At 44.3% G+C, this 18,008-nt stretch overlaps 1 protein-coding gene across 2 annotated transcripts in view; it reads left to right on the top strand.

Annotated features, from left to right (window-relative positions):
* Positions 1 to 18,008, top strand: part of KLF8 (KLF transcription factor 8) — an 83,387-nt gene that overhangs the window by 31,406 nt on the left and 33,973 nt on the right. For both annotated transcript variants that reach the window (XM_077283353.1, XM_077283349.1), the window contains exon 2: positions 17,028 to 17,535. In XM_077283353.1, coding sequence (XP_077139468.1) covers positions 17,028 to 17,535 — 508 coding nt within the window. The remainder of the gene's footprint in view (positions 1 to 17,027; positions 17,536 to 18,008) is intronic.

Here is an 18,008-nt window from a genome sequence, read left to right as displayed (position 1 = left end):
TTTTTCCCGCAATTCTATGCATTTGGAAAAAAACGCACAAAAACCGCGCCAAAAACGCGTGAAAAAAAACGCATGCGGATTTCTGGCAGAAATGTCCGGTTTTTGTCAGGAAAATTTCTGCTAGAAATCCTGACGTGTGCACATAGCCTGAGTCTTTTTTAACCACGCATATAGTGCCCACATTGCTATATACTGCGTGGGCTGTGTTACATACTGCGTGGGCTCTGTTATACTACATCTGTGCTATATACTAACGTGGCAATGTTATATACTGCGTGTCTGCTATATACTGCGTGGGCTGTGCTATATATTACGTGGCCAGTGCTATATACTACGTCGCCTGTGTTATATACTGCGTGGCTGCTATATACTGCGTGGGCTGTGCTATATAGTATGTGGGCTGTGTTATATACTGCGTGGCCACTGTTATATACTGCGTGGCCTGTATTAACGCAGCGGGTATTCTACAATATTTATGTATGTATGTATATAGCAACCACATAGTATATAGCACAGGCCACGTAGTATTTGTCTGCTATATACTATATGGCTCCTATATACTACGTGGCCTGTGCTATATACTATGTGGCTGCCATATGCATACATACATATTCTAGAATACCCGATGCGTTAGAATCGGGCCACCATCTAGTCTACTATATAATTGTCTAAGGGTCACTTCCGTCTGTCTGTCCTTCTGTCTGTCTTTCTGTCTGTCATAGAAATCCCAAGTCGCTGATTGGTCGTGGCAAATTGGCCACAACCAATCAGCGACGGGCACAGACCGGTGGCAAAATGGCCGCTCCTTACTCCCCTCCAGTCAGCGCTCACACAGGGTTAATGGCAGAGTTAACGAACCGCGGTGTAGCGCACTCCGTTACCGCTGCTATTAACCCTGTGTGACCAACTTTTTACTATTGATGCTTCCTATGCAGCATCAATAGTAAAAAGATCTAATGTTAAAAATAATAAAAAAAAATAAAAAATCATTATATACTCACTCTCCGTCGGCCGAGGCCTTTCCCGCTCCTTGACTCTCCGGTGACCGGTCCATGCATTGCGGTCTCGCGAGGTGATGATGTAGCGGTCTCGCGAGACCGCTACGTCGTCATCTCGCGAGACCGCAATGCACTCTTGGGACCGGAGCGTCGCGAGGAGCATCGGTAAACGCCTCGGCTGGATCCGGGGGGCCGACAGACGGTGAGTATATAACTTTTTTATTTTAATTCTTTTTTAACAGGGCTATGGTGCCCACATTGCTATATACTACGTGGGCTGTGTTAGATACTGCGTGGGCTGTGTTATATACTACATCTCTGTGCTATATACTATAAGGGCTGTGCTATATACTACGTGGCTGTGGTATATGTTACGTGGCTGGGCAATATACTACATCGCTGTGCTCTATACTACGTGGCCTGTGTTATAAACTGCATGGGCAGTGTTATATACTACGTCTCTGTGCTATATACTATGTGGGTGTGCTATATACTGTGGCTGTGCAATATTTTGCGTGTCTGCAATATACTACGTGTCTGCTATATACTACGTGTCTGCTATATACTACGTGTCTGTGCTATATACTACGTGTCTTCTATATACTACGTGTCTGCTATATACTACGTGTCTGTGCTATATACTACGTGTCTGTGCTATATACTACGTGTCTGTGCTATATACTACGTGTCTGTGCTATATACTACGTGTCTGTGCTATATACTACGTGTCTGCTATATACTACGTGTCTGTGCTATATACTACGTGTCTGCTATATACTACGTGTCTGTGCTATATACTACGTGTCTTCTATATACTACGTGTCTGCTATATACTACGTGTCTGTGCTATATACTACGTGTCTGTGCTATATACTATGTGTCTGTGCTATATACTACGTGTCTGTGCTATATACTACGTGTCTGTGCTATATACTACGTGTCTGTGCTATATACTACGTGTCTGTGCTATATACTACGTGTCTGTGCTATATACTACGTGTCTGTGCTATATACTACGTGTCTGTGCTATATACTACGTGTCTGTGCTATATACTACGTGTCTGTGCTATATACTATGTGTCTGTGAAATATACTACGTGTCTGTGCTATATACTACGTGTCTGTGCTATATACTACGTGGCTGGGCAATATACTACATGTCTGTGCTATATACTACGTGCCTGTGCTATATACTACGTGGCTGGGCAATATACTACGTGTCTGCTATATACTACGTGGCTGGGCAATATAGTACGTGGCTGGGCAATATAGTACGTGGCTGGGCAATATAGTACGTGGCTGGGCAATATAGTACGTGGCTGGGCAATATAGTACGTGGCTGGGCAATATAGTACGTGGCTGGGCAATATAGTACGTGGCTGGGCAATATAGTACGTGGCTGGGCAATATAGTACGTGGCTGGGAAATATAGTACGTGTCTGCAATATACTACGTGGACTGTGCTATATATTACGTGGCTGGGCAATGTACTATGTGGCTGGACAATATACTACGTGGCTGTGTTATATGCTACGTGGGCTGTGCTATATACTACTTGGCTGGGCAATATACTACGTGGGCTGTGCTATATGCTACGTGGCTGGGCAATATACTATGTGGGCTGTGCTATATGCTACTTGGCTGTGCTATATTTCTCTGCTGTATCTGTGCATCATGAATCGTGGTATGTGTTAAAGAGGGGGGCCCACTGAGACTTCTTTCGCCCGGGGCCGTCAAAAACCTGGAGCCGGCCCTGGCTTCACTGATTGTTCGCGGCCGGGCGTGACCAATCCGCAACAGGCGCAGTCCGCCCGCGAATTGGCGCGGAATTTGAACCACGCTTCGCTAATTGGTCGCTGCCGGCCGGGTGAATCCTGTGTATTCATTGCATTATTCTGAAAACTTCATAAATAAACTACATACATATTATAGAATACCCGATGCGTTAGAATCGGGCCACCATCTAGTTCTAGAATATGTATGTAGTTTATTTATGAAGTTTTCAGAATAACGCAATTTATACACAGAGTTCGGCTGGCCGGGCGCGACCAATTAGCGAAGCGTGGTTCAAATTCCGCGCCAATTCGCGGCCGGACTGCACCTCTCGCTGATTGTTCGCGGCCGGGTGTGACCAATCCGTGAAGCCAGGGCCGGCTCCAGGTTTTTGAGGGCCCCGGGCGAAAGAGTCACAGTGGGCCCCCCTCTTTAACACATACCACGATTCATGATGCACAGATACAGCAGAGAAATATACCACAGCCCACGTAGCATATAGCACAGCCCACGTAGCATATAGCACAGCCCACGTAGCATATAGCACAGCCCACGTAGTATATAGCACAGCCCACGTAGTATATAACACAGCCCACTCAGTGTATAGCAGCCCACGTAGTATATAACCCAGCCATGTATATTGCACAGCTACGTAGTATATAGCACAGCCCACGTAGTATATAGCACAGCCCACGTAGTATATAACCCAGCCATGTATATTGCACAGCTACGTAGTATAAAGCACAGCCCACGTAGTATATAACACAGCCACGTAGTATATAGCACAGCTTACGCAGCGTATAATAGCCCATGTAGTATATAACACAGCCCACGCAGTGTATAGCACAGCCCACGTAGTATATAACACAGGCCACGTAGTATATGCAGTATATAAAAGCCACGTAGTATATAGCACAGCCACGTAGTATATTGCCCAGCTATATATATAGCACAGCCCACGTAGTATATAACACAGCCACGTAGTATATTGCACAGCCATGTAATATATTGCACAGCCCACGTAGTATATAGCAGAGACACAGTATATAACACAGCCCACATAGTATATAACACAGCCCACGTAGTATATAGCACAGCCCACGTAGTATATAGCACAGCCCACGTAGTATATAGCACAGCCCACGTAGTATATAGCACAGCCCACGTAGTATATAGCACAGCCCACGTAGTATATAACACGGCCACGTAGTATATAGCACAGCTTACGCAGTGTATCGCACAGCCCACGCAGTGTATCGCACAGGCCACGTAGTATAGAACACAGGCCACGTAGTATATTGCACAGCTACGTAGTATATAGCACAACCCACGTAGTATATAACGCAGCCCATGTGGTATATAGCACAGCCCACGTAGTGTATAGCACAGCCATGTATTATATATCACAGCCACGTAGTATATTGCCCAGCCACATAATATATTGCACAGGTACGTAGTATATAGCACAGCCACGTAGTATATTGCCCAGCCACATAATATATTGCACAGCTACGTAGTATATAGCACAGCCACATAGTATATAACACAGCCACGTAGTATATAGCACAGCTTACGCAGTGTATAACACAGCCCATGTAGTATATAACACAGCCCACGCAGTGTATAACACAGCCACGTAGTATATAACACAGGCCACGTAGTATATTGCACAGCTACGTAGTATATAGCACAGCCCACGTAGTATATAGCACTGAGATGCAGTATATAACAGCCACGTAGTATATAGCACAGCCACGTAGTATATTGCCCAGCTATATATATAGCACAGCCCACGTAGTATATAACACAGCCACGTAGTATATTGCCCAGCCATGTAATATATTGCACAGCCCACGTAGTATATAGCAGAGACGCAGTATATAACACAGCTCACGCAGTATATAACACTGCTCACGTAGTATATAGCACAGCCCACGTAGTATATAACACAGCCCACGTAGTATATAACACAGCCATGTAGTATATTGCCCAGCCATGTATATTGCACAGCTACGTAGTATATAGCACAGCCCACGTAGTATATAGCACAGCTTACGCAGTGTATAACACAGCCCACGCAGTGTATAGCACAGCCCACGTAGTATATAGCACAGCCCACGTAGTATATAGCACAGCCCACGTAGTATATAGCACAGCCCACGTAGTATATAACACAGCCACGTAGTATATTGCCCAGCCATGTAATATATTGCACAGCTACGTAGTATATAGCACAGCCCACGTAGTATATAGCACTGAGACGCAGTATATAACAGCCACATAGTATATAGCACAGCCACGTAGTATATTGCCCAGCTATATATATAGCACAGCCCACGTAGTATATAACACAGCCACGTAGTATATTGCCCAGCCATGTAATATATTGCACAGCCCACGTAGTATATAACAGAGGCGCAGTATATAGCACAGCCCACGTAGTATATAGCACAGAGACGTAAGTATATAGCACAGCCCACGCAGTATATAGCACAGCCCACGTAGTATATAACAGCCCACGTAGAATATAGCAATGTGGGCACCATATCCCTGTTAAAAAAAAAAGCATTAAAATAAAAAATAGTTATGTACTCACCTTCCGGCGGCCCCCGGATCCATGCGAGGCGTATAGTGATGCATGGCCCGGAGCATTGCGAGGAGCAGGAAAGGCTCCAGAAGGTGAGTATATAATGATTTTTTTTATTTTTTATTATTATTTCTAACATTAGATCTTTTTACTATTGATGCTGCATAGGCATCATCAATAGTAAAAAGTTGGTCACAGGGTTAATAGCAGTGTTAACGGACTGCGTTACACCGTGGCATAACGTGGTGTAACACAGCCATTAACCCTGTGTGAGCGCTGACTGGAGGGGAGTATGGGGGGGCACTGACGGAGAGTAGGAAGGGGCGAATTCGCTGCTGGACTGTGCCGCGGGATTTCTGTGACAGACAAACAGATGGAAGTGCCCCTTAGACGATTATATATATAGACTAGATGGTGGCCCGATTCTAACATATCGGGTCTTCTAGAATATGTATATAGCAGCCACATAGTATATAGCACAGGCCACGTAGTATATAGGAGCCACGTAGTATATAGCAGCCACGCAGTATATAACACAGCCACGTAGTATATAACACAGCCCACATAATGTATAGCACAGGCCACGCAGTACATAACACAGCCCACGCAGTATACTGTATAGCACAGCCCACGCAGTATATAGCAGAGCCCACGCAGTATATAGCACAGCCCAAGCAATATATAGCACAGCCCACGTAATATATAGCACAGCCCATGCAGTATATAACACAGGCCACGCAATATATATATATATATATATATATATATATATATATATATATATATATATATATATATATAGCACAGCCCACGCAGTATATAGCACAGCCCACGCAATATATAGCACAGCCCATGCAGTATATAGCACAGACCACGCAGTATATAACAGGCCACGCAGTGTATAACAGTGGCCACGCAGTGTATAACAGTGGCCACGCAGTGTATAACAGTGGCCACGCAGTATATAACAGTGGCCACGCAGTATATAACAGTGGCCATGCAGTATATAACACAGGCCACACAATATACACTGTGTTCCAAATTATTATGCACAAAGAGTTTAGGAGTGATAAGGTTAGAATTTTTTTGTTTGTCATTTAAACTTATTGATGGTGATGTGTGTCAGGGCTCTTTATATCACTGAAAGCAATTGCAGATACCTGTGCAAATTAGTTTGGCAGGTGTGTCCAAATAAAGACAAGACTACTTAAGAAGGCTGTTCCTCATTATTAAGCAGCCTACATTTTTTGCCAAAATGGAAAAGAAAAAGGATGTGTCGGCTGCTGTGAAGCAACAAATTGTGGAGTATTTTGGTCAAGGCATGACTACAATAAACATTGCCAAGACACTTCATCGTGATCATCGCACAATCAAGAAGTATGTAGCTGATTCCCAGCACACACGTGTGCGTGCTGATAAGGAAAAATTGAGGACTGTTTCCAACAGGCAATTGCGTAAGGTTAAAAGAGCAGCTGCAAAAATGCCTTGTCATAGCAGCAGACAAGTTTTTGAGGCTGCTGGTGCCTCCAACGTCCCCAGAACAACAAGATGCAGGGTCCTTCAGAGGTTTGCAGCTGTGCATAAGCCATCCTGTCGACCACCTCTATCCACTGCACACAAGCAGAAACGGCTCCAGTGGGCCAAACGATACATGAAGACTGACTTCCAAACTGTTTTGCTCATCGATGAGTGCCGTGCAACGCTCGATGGTCCAGATGGATGGAGTGGAGGATGGCTGGTTGATGGACACCCCATGAAAACACGGCTAAGGAGCCATCAAGGAGGAGGTGGAGTAATGTTTCGGGCTGGAATCCTGGGGAAAGAGATTGTCGGCCCCTTTATGATCCCTGAAGGGGTAAAGATGAACTCCATAATCTATGTGGAGTTTCTAAAACAACACTTCCTGCCATGGTTCAAGAGGAAGAACCGTGCTTTCCGCAGCAAGATCATTTTCATGCATGATAATGCACCGTCTCATGCTGCAAAAAACACACCTGCATCTCTGGCTGCTATGGGCATAAAAGAGGACAAACTTATGGTGTGGCCACCATCTTCCCCTGACCTCAACCCCATTGAGAACCTCTGGAGCATCATCAAAAGGAGTGTCTATGATGGCGGGAGGCAGTTCACATCTAAGCAACAGCTCTGGGAGGGTATTCTGTCCACATGCAAAACAATTGAAGCAGAAACCATCCAAAAACTGACAAATTCAATGGACGAGAGAGTTCAGAAGCTTCTTTCGAACAAGGGGTCCTATGTGCAAATGTAACATCACCTAGAATAAAGTTTTCACTTGAAAACTGTTTGATTTAATTTTGTAATAAGCTGATAATGCTTATAACTATACAATTGACCATTTTTTGTTCAAAATTAAAAAAAAGGTTGAAAACTCTGCTGTGCATAATAATTTGGAACATGCATTTTGAGTGTTTATTTTTTTTTAAAAGATACTGTTTTCATAGGCAGTTTGTTCCAAAACATTGCAATTATACTAGAATAGTAGATGACTGGAAAATAACAATGACTGCAATTCAGATAGATAATTTAGAGAAAATATGAGGAAATATTATTTGCATAATAATTTGGAACACAGTGTATAACAGGGCACGCAGTATATAACAGTGGCCATGCAGTATATAACAGTGGCCACACAGTATATAACACAGGGCACGCAGTATATAACAGTGGCCGCGCGGTATATAACAGTGGCCGCGCGGTATATAACAGTGGCCACGCAGTATATAACAGTGGCCACGTAGTATATAACAGTGGCCACGCAGTATATAACAGTGCCCACGCAGTATATAACACTGCCCACGTAGTATATAGCAGCCACGCAGTATATAACAGTGGCCATGCAGTATATAACAGTGGCCACGCAGTATATAACACAGGGCACGCAGTATATAACAGTGGCCGCGCGGTATATAACAGTGGCCACGCAGTATATAACAGTGCCCACGCAGTATATAACACTGCCCACGTAGTATATAGCAGCCACGCAGTATATAACACAGCTAACGTAATATATAGCACAAACCACGCAGTATATAACAGCCCACGCAGTATATAACACTGCCCACATAGTATATAGCAGCCACGCAGTATATAACACAGACCACGTAGTATATAGCAGCCACGCAGTATATAACACTGCCCACATAGTATATAGCAGCCACGCAGTATATAACACAGCCCATGCAGTATATAACACAGTGTGGGCACCATAACCCTGTAAAAAAAAAAATTAAAATAAAAAATAGTTATATACTCACCCGCCGGGATCCAGCGAAGCTGTCGCGATGCGCGCGCTGCTGCCGCCAGCTTCCGTTCCCAGAGATGCATTGCGAAATTAACCAGATGACTTAGCGGTCATCAGCGCCTGAATCAGCGGCAGGTTCTCTATTAGTACAGTTATGTTTTACTAGATGGTTGTCCGTTTCTAACGCATCGGGTATTCTAGAATATGTATGTCCACGTAGTATATTGCCCAGCGACGTAGTATATTGCCCAGCGACGTAGTATATTGCCCAGCGACGTAGTATATTGCCCAGCGACGTAGTATATTGCCCAGCCATGTAGTATATTGCCCAGCCACGTAGTATATTGCCCAGTTACATTGTATATTGCCCAGTGACGTAGTATATTGCCCAGTTACATTGTATATTGCCCAGTGACGTGGTATACAGCAGAGCCACATAGTATATTGCCTAGTGACGTAGTATATTGCCCAGTGACGTAGTATACAGCACAAAGCCATGTAGTATATTGCACAGCCCATGTAGTATATTGCCCAGCTATGTAGTATATTGCCCAGCCACGTATGACACAGGTAGTATATTGCCCAGCTATGTAGTATATTGCCCATCCACGTATGACACAGGTTAAAAAAATAAAAAATAAACATATACTCACCTTCCGCAGGCGCGTTGTAGCTCTGTCGCGAGTGTGGGGTGCAGGCGGCATCTTTCGGTCCCAGGGTGTAATGACGTCACGTGATCGTGGCGTGGTCACATGACCATGACGTCACGGCAGGTCCTTGTCGTGCAGGACTTGTGATTGTGATGAAGTCGCGGTCACATGACCGTGACGTCATGGCAGGTCCTTCTGCCAGACCATCTGTGCCACCAGAACGTGCCAGTTGCATCGCAAGGAGCGGGAAAAGCGGCGTAGGTGAGTATATAATCGTTTTTTATTTTTTAAATTATTTTCAACATTAGATGTTTTTGCTATTGACGCTGCATAGGCTGCGTCAATAGTAAAAAAAAACTTGGTCACACACGGCATAACGTGGTCCGTTACCGCCGGCATTAACCCTGTGTGAGCGGTGAGCGGAGGGGAGTATGCGGGCGCCGGGCAGTGAGTGCAGGGAGTAAGGAGCGGCCATTTTCTTCCGGACTGTGCGCGTCGCTGATTGGTCGCGGCAGCCATGACAGGCAGGTGGCGAGACGAATCAGCGAACGAATAACCGTTACAGACAGAAGGACAGACGGAAGTGACCCTTAGACAATTATATAGTAGATGTCTCCCTGGATATAGCGCCTGTATCAGCGGCAGGTTCTCTATTAGTAAAGTTATGTAATATGTCTCTCCTGGATATAGCGCCTGTATCAGCGGCAGGTTCTCTATTAGTACAGTTATGTAATATGTCTCTCCTGGATATAGCGCCTGTATCAGCGGCAGGTTCTCTATTAGTACAGTTATGTAATATGTCTCTCCTGGATATAGCGCCTGTATCAGCGGCAGGTTCTCTATTAGTACAGTTATGTATTATGTCTCTCCTGGATATAGCGCCTGTATCTGCGGCAGGTTCTCTATTATTACAGTTATGTATTATGTCTCCTCTTGATATAGCGCCTGTATCAGCGGCAGGTTCTCTATTAGTACAGTAATGTATTATGTCTCCTCTGGATATAGCGCCTGTATCAGCGGCAGGTTCTCTATTAGTACAGTTATGTATTATGTCTCCCCTGGATATAGCGCCTGTATCAGCGGCAGGTTCTCTATTAGTACAGTTATGTATTATGTCTCCCCTGGATATAGCGCCTGTATCAGCGGCAGGTTCTCTATTAGTACAGTTATGTATTATGTCTCCCTGGATATAGCGCCTGTATCAGCGGCAGGTTCTCTATTAGTACAGTTATGTATTATGTCTCCTCTGGATATAGCGCCTGTATCAGCGGCAGGTTCTCTATTAGTACAGTTATGTATTATGTCTCCCCTGGATATAGCGCCTGTATCAGCGGCAGGTTCTCTATTAGTACAGTTATGTATTATGTCTCCTCTGGATATAGCGCCTGTATCAGCGGCAGGTTCTCTATTAGTACAGTTATGTATTATGTCTCCTCTAGATATAGCACCTGTATCAACGGCAGGTTCTCTATTAGTGCAGTTATGTATTATGTCTCCTGGATATAGCGCCTGTATCAGTGGCAGGTTCTCTATTAGTGCAGTTATGTATTATGTCTCCTGGATATAGCGCCTGTATCAGCGGCAGGTTCTCTATTAGTACAGTTATGTATTATGTCTCCTGGATATAGCGCCTGTATCAGCGGCAGGTTCTCTATTAGTACAGTAATGTATTATGTCTCTCCTGGATATAGCGCCTGTATCAGCGGCAGGTTCTCTATTAGTACAGTTATGTATTATGTCTCCTGGATATAGCGCCTGTATCAGCTGCAGGTTCTCTATTAGTACAGGTATGTATTATGTCTCCCTGGATATAGCACCTGTATCAACGGCAGGTTCTCTATTAGTACAGTTATGTATTATGTCTCCTGGATATAGCGCCTGTATCAGCTGCAGGTTCTCTATTAGTACAGTTATGTATTATGTCTCTCCTGAATATAGCGCCTGTATCAGCGGCAGGTTCTCTATTAGTAAAGTTATGTATTATGTCTCTCCTGGATATAGCACCTGTATCAGCGGCAGGTTCTCTATTAGTACAGTTATGTATTATGTCTCCCCTGGATATAGCACCTGTATCAGCGGCAGGTTCTCTATTAGTACAGTTATGTATTATGTCTCCCTGGATATAGCGCCTGTATCAGCGGCAGGTTCTCTATTAGTACAGTTATGTATTATGTCTCCTCTGGATATAGCGCCTGTATCAGCGGCAGGTTCTCTATTAGTACAGTAATGTATTATGTCTCCCCTGGATATAGCACCTGTATCAGCAGCAGGTTCTCTATTAGTGCAGTTATGTATTATGTCTCCTGGATATAGCGCCTGTATCAGCGGCAGGTTCTCTATTAGTACAGTTATGTATTACACTGCGTTCCAAATTATTATGCAAATTGGATTTAAGTGTCATAGAGATTTAATTGTTTTGTTTTTCAAATAAACTCATGGACAGTATGGTGTCTCGGGCTCAATGGATCACTGAAATCAATCTTAAAAACATGTGATAATTGGTTTTCCAAGTGATTCTAATTAAAGGAAAACTACTTAAAAATGATGTTCCACATTATTAAGCAAGTCACAGTTTTCAAGTAACATGGGAAAGAAAAAGGATCTCTCTGCTGCTGAAAAGCATCAAATAGTGCAATGCCTTGGTGAAGGGATGAAAACATTAGAAATTTCCAGAAAACTTAAGCGTGATCATCGTACTGTTAAGATATTTGTGGCTGTATCTGAGCACAAATGTGTTTGTGCTGATAAAGGCATAATGAGGAAGATTTCTGCCAGGCAAGTTCATTGGATTAAGAGAGCAGCTGCTAAAAAGCCATTACAACGCAGCAAACAGATATTTGAAGCTGCTGGTGCCTCTGTAGTCCCTCGAACCTCAAGGTGTAGGCTCCTTCAAAGGTATGCTGTGGTGCATAAACCTTCTATTTGGCCACCCTTAAACAGTGTTCACAAGCAGAAATGGTTGTATTGGGCCCACACATACATGAAGACTAATTTCCAAACAGTCTTGTTTACTGACAAGTGTTGAGCAACCCTGGATGGTCCAAATGGATGGAGTAGTGGATGGTTGGTGGATGGCCACCATGTCCCAACAAGGCTGCGACGTCAGCAAGGAGGTGGAGGAGTCATGTTTTGGGCCGGAATCATGGAGAAACAGCTGGTAGGGCCCTTTAAGGTTCCTGAAGGTGTGAAAATGACCTCTGCAAAGTATATAGAGTTTCTGACTGACAACTTTCCTCCATGGTATAAAAAGCAGAAACGTGCCTTCAGGAGCAAAATCATCTTCATGCTGACAATGCACCATCTCATGCTGCAAAGAAAACCTCTGAATCATTGGCTGCTATGGGCATAAAAGGAGATAAACTCATGGTGTAGCCACCATCTTCCCCTGACCTCAACCCTATAGAGAACCTTTGGAGTATCATCAAGCAAAAGATCTATGAGGGTGGGAGGCCGTTCACATCAAAACAGCAGCTCTGGGAGGCTATTCTGACTTCATTCAAAGAAATACAAGCAGAAACTCTCAAAAAACTCACAAGTTCAATGGATGCAGGAATTATGAAGGTGATATCAAAGAAGGGTTCCTATGTTAACACGTAACTTGGCCTGTTAGTAGGTTTTGGCATTAAATAGCTGTTTTGTTCAGTGAATGTGACCTCCTATGCTGCAAATTCCACAAATGAGCATTTTCAGTTCTTTAAAACATCAAATGTTTAGAAATTCTACTGTGCATAATAATTTGGAACAGTGCATTTTGAGTTTTTATTCATTTTGGAGATTATACTGTTATCATTGGGAGGTTTCTTCAATAAAATTCGATGTATACTCTAACGGGTGATGACTTTTATTAGACTGACTGTCATTTGCACCAACCATTTAGGAAAATCCGATAAAAATGTAATTTGCATAATAATTTGGAACATAGTGTATGTCTCCCCTGGATATAGCGCCTGTATCAGCGGCAGGTTCTCTATTAGTACAGTTATGTATTATGTCTCCCTGGATATAGCGCCTGTATCAGCGGCAGGTTCTCTATTAGTACAGTAATGTATTATGTCTCCCCTGGATATAGCGCCTGTATCAGCGGCAGGTTCTCTATTAGTACAGTTATCTATTATGTCTCCCCTGGATATAGCGCCTGTATCAGCGGAAGGTTCTCTATTAGTACAGTTATCTATTATGTCTCCCCTGGATATAGCACCTGTATCAGCGGCAGGTTCTCTATTAGTACAGTTATGTATTATGTCTCCCCTGGATATAGCGCCTGTATCAGCGGCAGGTTTTCTATTAGTACAGTTATGTATTATGTGTCTCCTGGATATAGCGCCTGTATCAGCGGCAGGTTTTCTATTAGTGCAGTTATGTATTTTGTCTCCCTGGATATAGCGCCTGTATCAGCGGCAGGTTCTCTATTAGTACAGTTATGTATTATGTCTCCTGGATATAGCGCCTGTATCAGCGGCAGGTTCTCTATTAGTACAGTTATGTATTATGTCTCCTGGATATAGCACCTGTATCAGCGGCAGGTTCTCTATTAGTACAGTTATGTATTATGTCTCCTGGATATAGCACCTGTATCAGCGGCAGGTTCTCTTAGTGCAGTTATGTATTATGTCTCCCTGGATATAGCGCCTGTATCAGCGGCAGGTTCTCTGTTAGTTATGTATTATGAAGTGTAAGTATGAATGTGGGAGAAATGCTGCGTCCTCTTCTCTATACACAATGAAGGTGCGCTGTTATCGGCAATCAGCTTTCTCTGGAATACTCGTTCCCACTAGTTATGCTGGCTAATAAAAAGGCTGCCGATCACCCGGCAAACTAATAATCACTTGTTCGTCAGGTGAAATGATCTTTTGGTATGACTAAGGCATCTTTCACACATCAGTTTTTTGCCATCAGTCACAATCCGTTGGCTCGACGGATCTGTCGCAGATTGTGAAAAACTGATGCAAGGGATTCGTTTTTTCGACGGATCCAACTAGCGGATCTGGCTAATTGGATTCTAAAAAATCGGAGCATGCTCGGTTAAAAAAAAATGGAATCCGTCACCGGATTCCATCATTTGACGGATCCGGTGCCCATAGGCTTCCATTCAAGCAAACGACGGATAGCGACGGATACTTTGCTGTGTGATTTTTCGATGTACATAAATAACATTACTTTGTCCGTTGTCTCCGGTCGCCGGACAAACAATTTCCGACGGAACCTGCGAAAGACAGATGAAATGTGAGGCCATCCGTCACAATCCATCGCTAATACAAGTCTATGAGAAAAAAACGGATCCGGCGGCTTCTGTCTCCGGATTATGTTTTTTTCAAAATTCGACAGATTGCGACTGATGGCAAAAAACTGATGTGTGAAAGGGGCCTAAAAGAATCACATCGTCCTGTGTGCGTGGGATATGTGGTCGACCTGTGTAAACAGGCTTATAAATGATCGCTGACCGGCAAACATGTCACTGATCGGCCATTGTTTTGCACTTGTAGGTGTCGACTAAGACCGTAGACTTCTGTACGTTTCTTCATATACAGGTCCTTCTCAAAAAATTAGCATATAGTGTTAAATTTCATTATTTACCATAATGTAATGATTACAATTAAACTTTCATATATTATAGATTCATTATCCACCAACTCAAATTTGTCAGGTCTTTTATTGTTTTAATACTGATGATTTTGGCCTACAACTCCTGATAACCCAAAAAACCTGTCTCAATAAATTAGCATATTTCACCCGTCCAATCAAATAAAAGTGTTTTTTAATAACAAACAAAAAAACCATCAAATAATAATGTTCAGTTATGCACTCAATACTTTGTCGGGAATCCTTTGGCAGAAATGACTGCTTCAATGCGGCGTGGCGTGGAGGCAATCAGCCTGTGACACTGCTGAGATGTTATGGAGGCCCAGGATGCTTCAATAGCGGCCTTAAGCTCATCCAGAGTGTTGGGTCTTGCGTCTCTCAACTTTCTCTTCACAATATCCCACAGATTCTCTATGGGGTTCAGGTCAGGAGAGTTGGCTGGCCAATTGAGCACAGTAATACCATGGTCAGTAAACCATTTACCAGTGGTTTTGGCACTGTGAGCAGGTGCCAGGTCGTGCTGAAAAATGAAATCTTCATCTCCATAAAGCATTTCAGCCGATGGAAGCATGAAGTGCTCCAAAATCTCCTGATAGCTAGCTGCATGGACCCTGCCCTTGATGAAACACAGTGGACCAACACCAGCAGCTGACATGGCACCCCACACCATCACTGACTGTGGGTACTTGACACTGGACTTCAGGCATTTTGGCATTTCCTTCTCCCCAGTCTTCCTCCAGACTCTGGCACCTTGATTTCCGAATGACATGCAAAATTTGCTTTCATCAGAAAAAAGTACTTGGGACCACTTAGCAACAGTCCAGTGCTGCTTCTCTGTAGCCCAGGTCAGGCGCTTCTGCCGCTGTTTATGGTTCAAAAGTGGCTTTACCTGGGGAATGCGGCTCCTGTAGCCCATTTCCTGCACACGCCTTTCCACACCAGACTCAGTCCACTGCTTCCTCAGGTTCCCCAAGGTCTGGAATCGGTCCTTCTCCACAATCTTCCTCAGGGTCCGGTCACCTCTTCTCGTTGTACAGCGTTTTCTGCCACATTGTTTCCTTCCAACAGACTTACCATTGAGGTGCCTTGATACAGCACTCTGGGAACAGCCTATTTGTTGAGAAATTTCTTTCTGGGTCTTACCCTCTTGCTTGAGGGTGTCAATGATGGCCTTCTTGACATCTGTCAGGTCGCTAGTCTTACCCATGATGGGGGTTTTGAGTAATGAACCAGGCAGGGAGTTTTTAAAAGCCTCAGGTATCTTTTGCATGTGTTTAGAGTTAATTAGTTGATTCAGAAGATTAGGGTAATAGGTCATTTAGAGAACCTTTTCTTGATATGCTAATTTATTGAGACAGGTTTTTTGGGTTATCAGGAGTTGTAGGCCAAAATCATCAGTATTAAAACAATAAAAGACCTGACAAATTTCAGTTGGTGGATAATGAATCTATAATATATGAAAGTTTAATTGTAATCATTACATTATGGTAAATAATGACATTTAACACTATATGCTAATTTTTTGAGAAGGACCTGTATACTATGAATCTGTCTATAACTGTGCGAATACATTGTGGCACGGCTTGAGATCCTGTTCACCCACACCCCACCCCCATCCTTGGAGGAGCATGAAGCAGGGTGTGTGAGCAGCAGGCGTTCCCTGTCCATTTAAACAAGTGGACCCCACCCTGGGTGTGCCGGCTCTCCGCTCTCCCCAGATCCCTGAAGACACAGCACAGAGTAAACACAGCGGCTTGCATCCATTTATAAGCTGGCTTTTTAGTTCCCACCATTTGTGTGCCGCTTCCGACTAATGAAATGTTCTGTTGCAACGGGGTATTGCTGCATTTCTATCAGGCATACAAGTACAATACCCCTGACTCGCGCTGTAAATATGCGTTCTGTGGATACATAAGATGCCGGGCAATTCCCTTATTTAGTTCTGTATGTGACGGGAGCCCCTCAGCTTCATGGAGCCCCCCAGATTCACAGAGCCCATAATCTGTATGTGAAGCCTTTCCTTCCCGCACCAGCAATTCTTTGCTCCAGATTGATATCTCATTTCTCAAGTCTCCGCACTTCTCAGAAATCTGTAATATCGATAACTATATAAGATACTCATGTAGCTTCCACCAATATTGATTTTTAATGTGCTTTTTCCTTTCATCTGTTTTTAGGCCTACAGTTCCTCTCTGCTCATGCCGTCCCATTGTAAAGTTGACGCGGAGACGCCTACTCCTCTCCTGACTGACATCAAGATGGAGCCTCCGGAGCAGCTCCTGGACAGTGACTGCAGCATGCCTCAGGCCGAGCCAGTGGACCTCTCCTTACATAAGCCCAAGTCCTCCATCCACATATCGCAGAGTCCTCCTCCCACTACGTCCACGTTGCCCACCACGCTCCTGGCAGGACCTCAGGTGGTCTCCTTGTCTGGCCTTGGTTCTGCTGTTCCCGCTGTACTTTCTCCAGGTTCAATTTTGGCATCAACGCAGGGCAGTGGTGGACAGCAGATCCTCCATGTCATACACACCATCCCATCAATAAATCTACCCACTAAAATGGGCAATTTGCAAACCATTCCTGTGGTGGTGCAGTCGCTGCCGGTTGTGTACACCACCATGCCCACCGATGGCGTCACTGCAGCCTTTACTGTCCCACTAATCGGAGCGGATGGGAAAACCACAGGTGAGTTCATGGCCGTAACTTGTCATAATGGCTGCACTTGTAACTTCTGCCAATGGCAAGTCCTGCCGAGAGTCTGTGCGTCACTATGGGTGGAAACAAAACATCTAGGACTGCGTTCATACGATGCGTGTTTAGGGAGTTTTTAATTTTACAGTGTAAAATACATAAAATAACAATCTCGGCAGGTAATCACTTCCTCTGGGTTCAGTGCCCCCTCCCTGCCGCTACTCTATTCCCATTGTTTTGACTACAGTGGTGATGTCATGTCATCACCACGTGTCACCGTTCTGGCCAATGACTGAGCTCAGCACTGAGGTTGATGGCATGTGATGCTGAGCTCTGTGTGGGCGGGCCGCTGAGCTCTGTGTGGGTGGGCTGCTGAGCTCTGTGTGGGCGGGCTGCTGAGCTCTGTGTGGGCGGGCCCCTGAGCTCTGTGTGGGTGGGCCGCTGAGCTCGTTGACTTTAGTCAGACT

Source organism: Ranitomeya variabilis, chromosome 2 (genome assembly GCF_051348905.1).
Source record: "Ranitomeya variabilis isolate aRanVar5 chromosome 2, aRanVar5.hap1, whole genome shotgun sequence".
In the NCBI taxonomy this organism is placed as follows: Eukaryota; Metazoa; Chordata; class Amphibia; order Anura; family Dendrobatidae; genus Ranitomeya; species Ranitomeya variabilis.
This window is presented reverse-complemented; position numbering and strand designations above follow the sequence as displayed.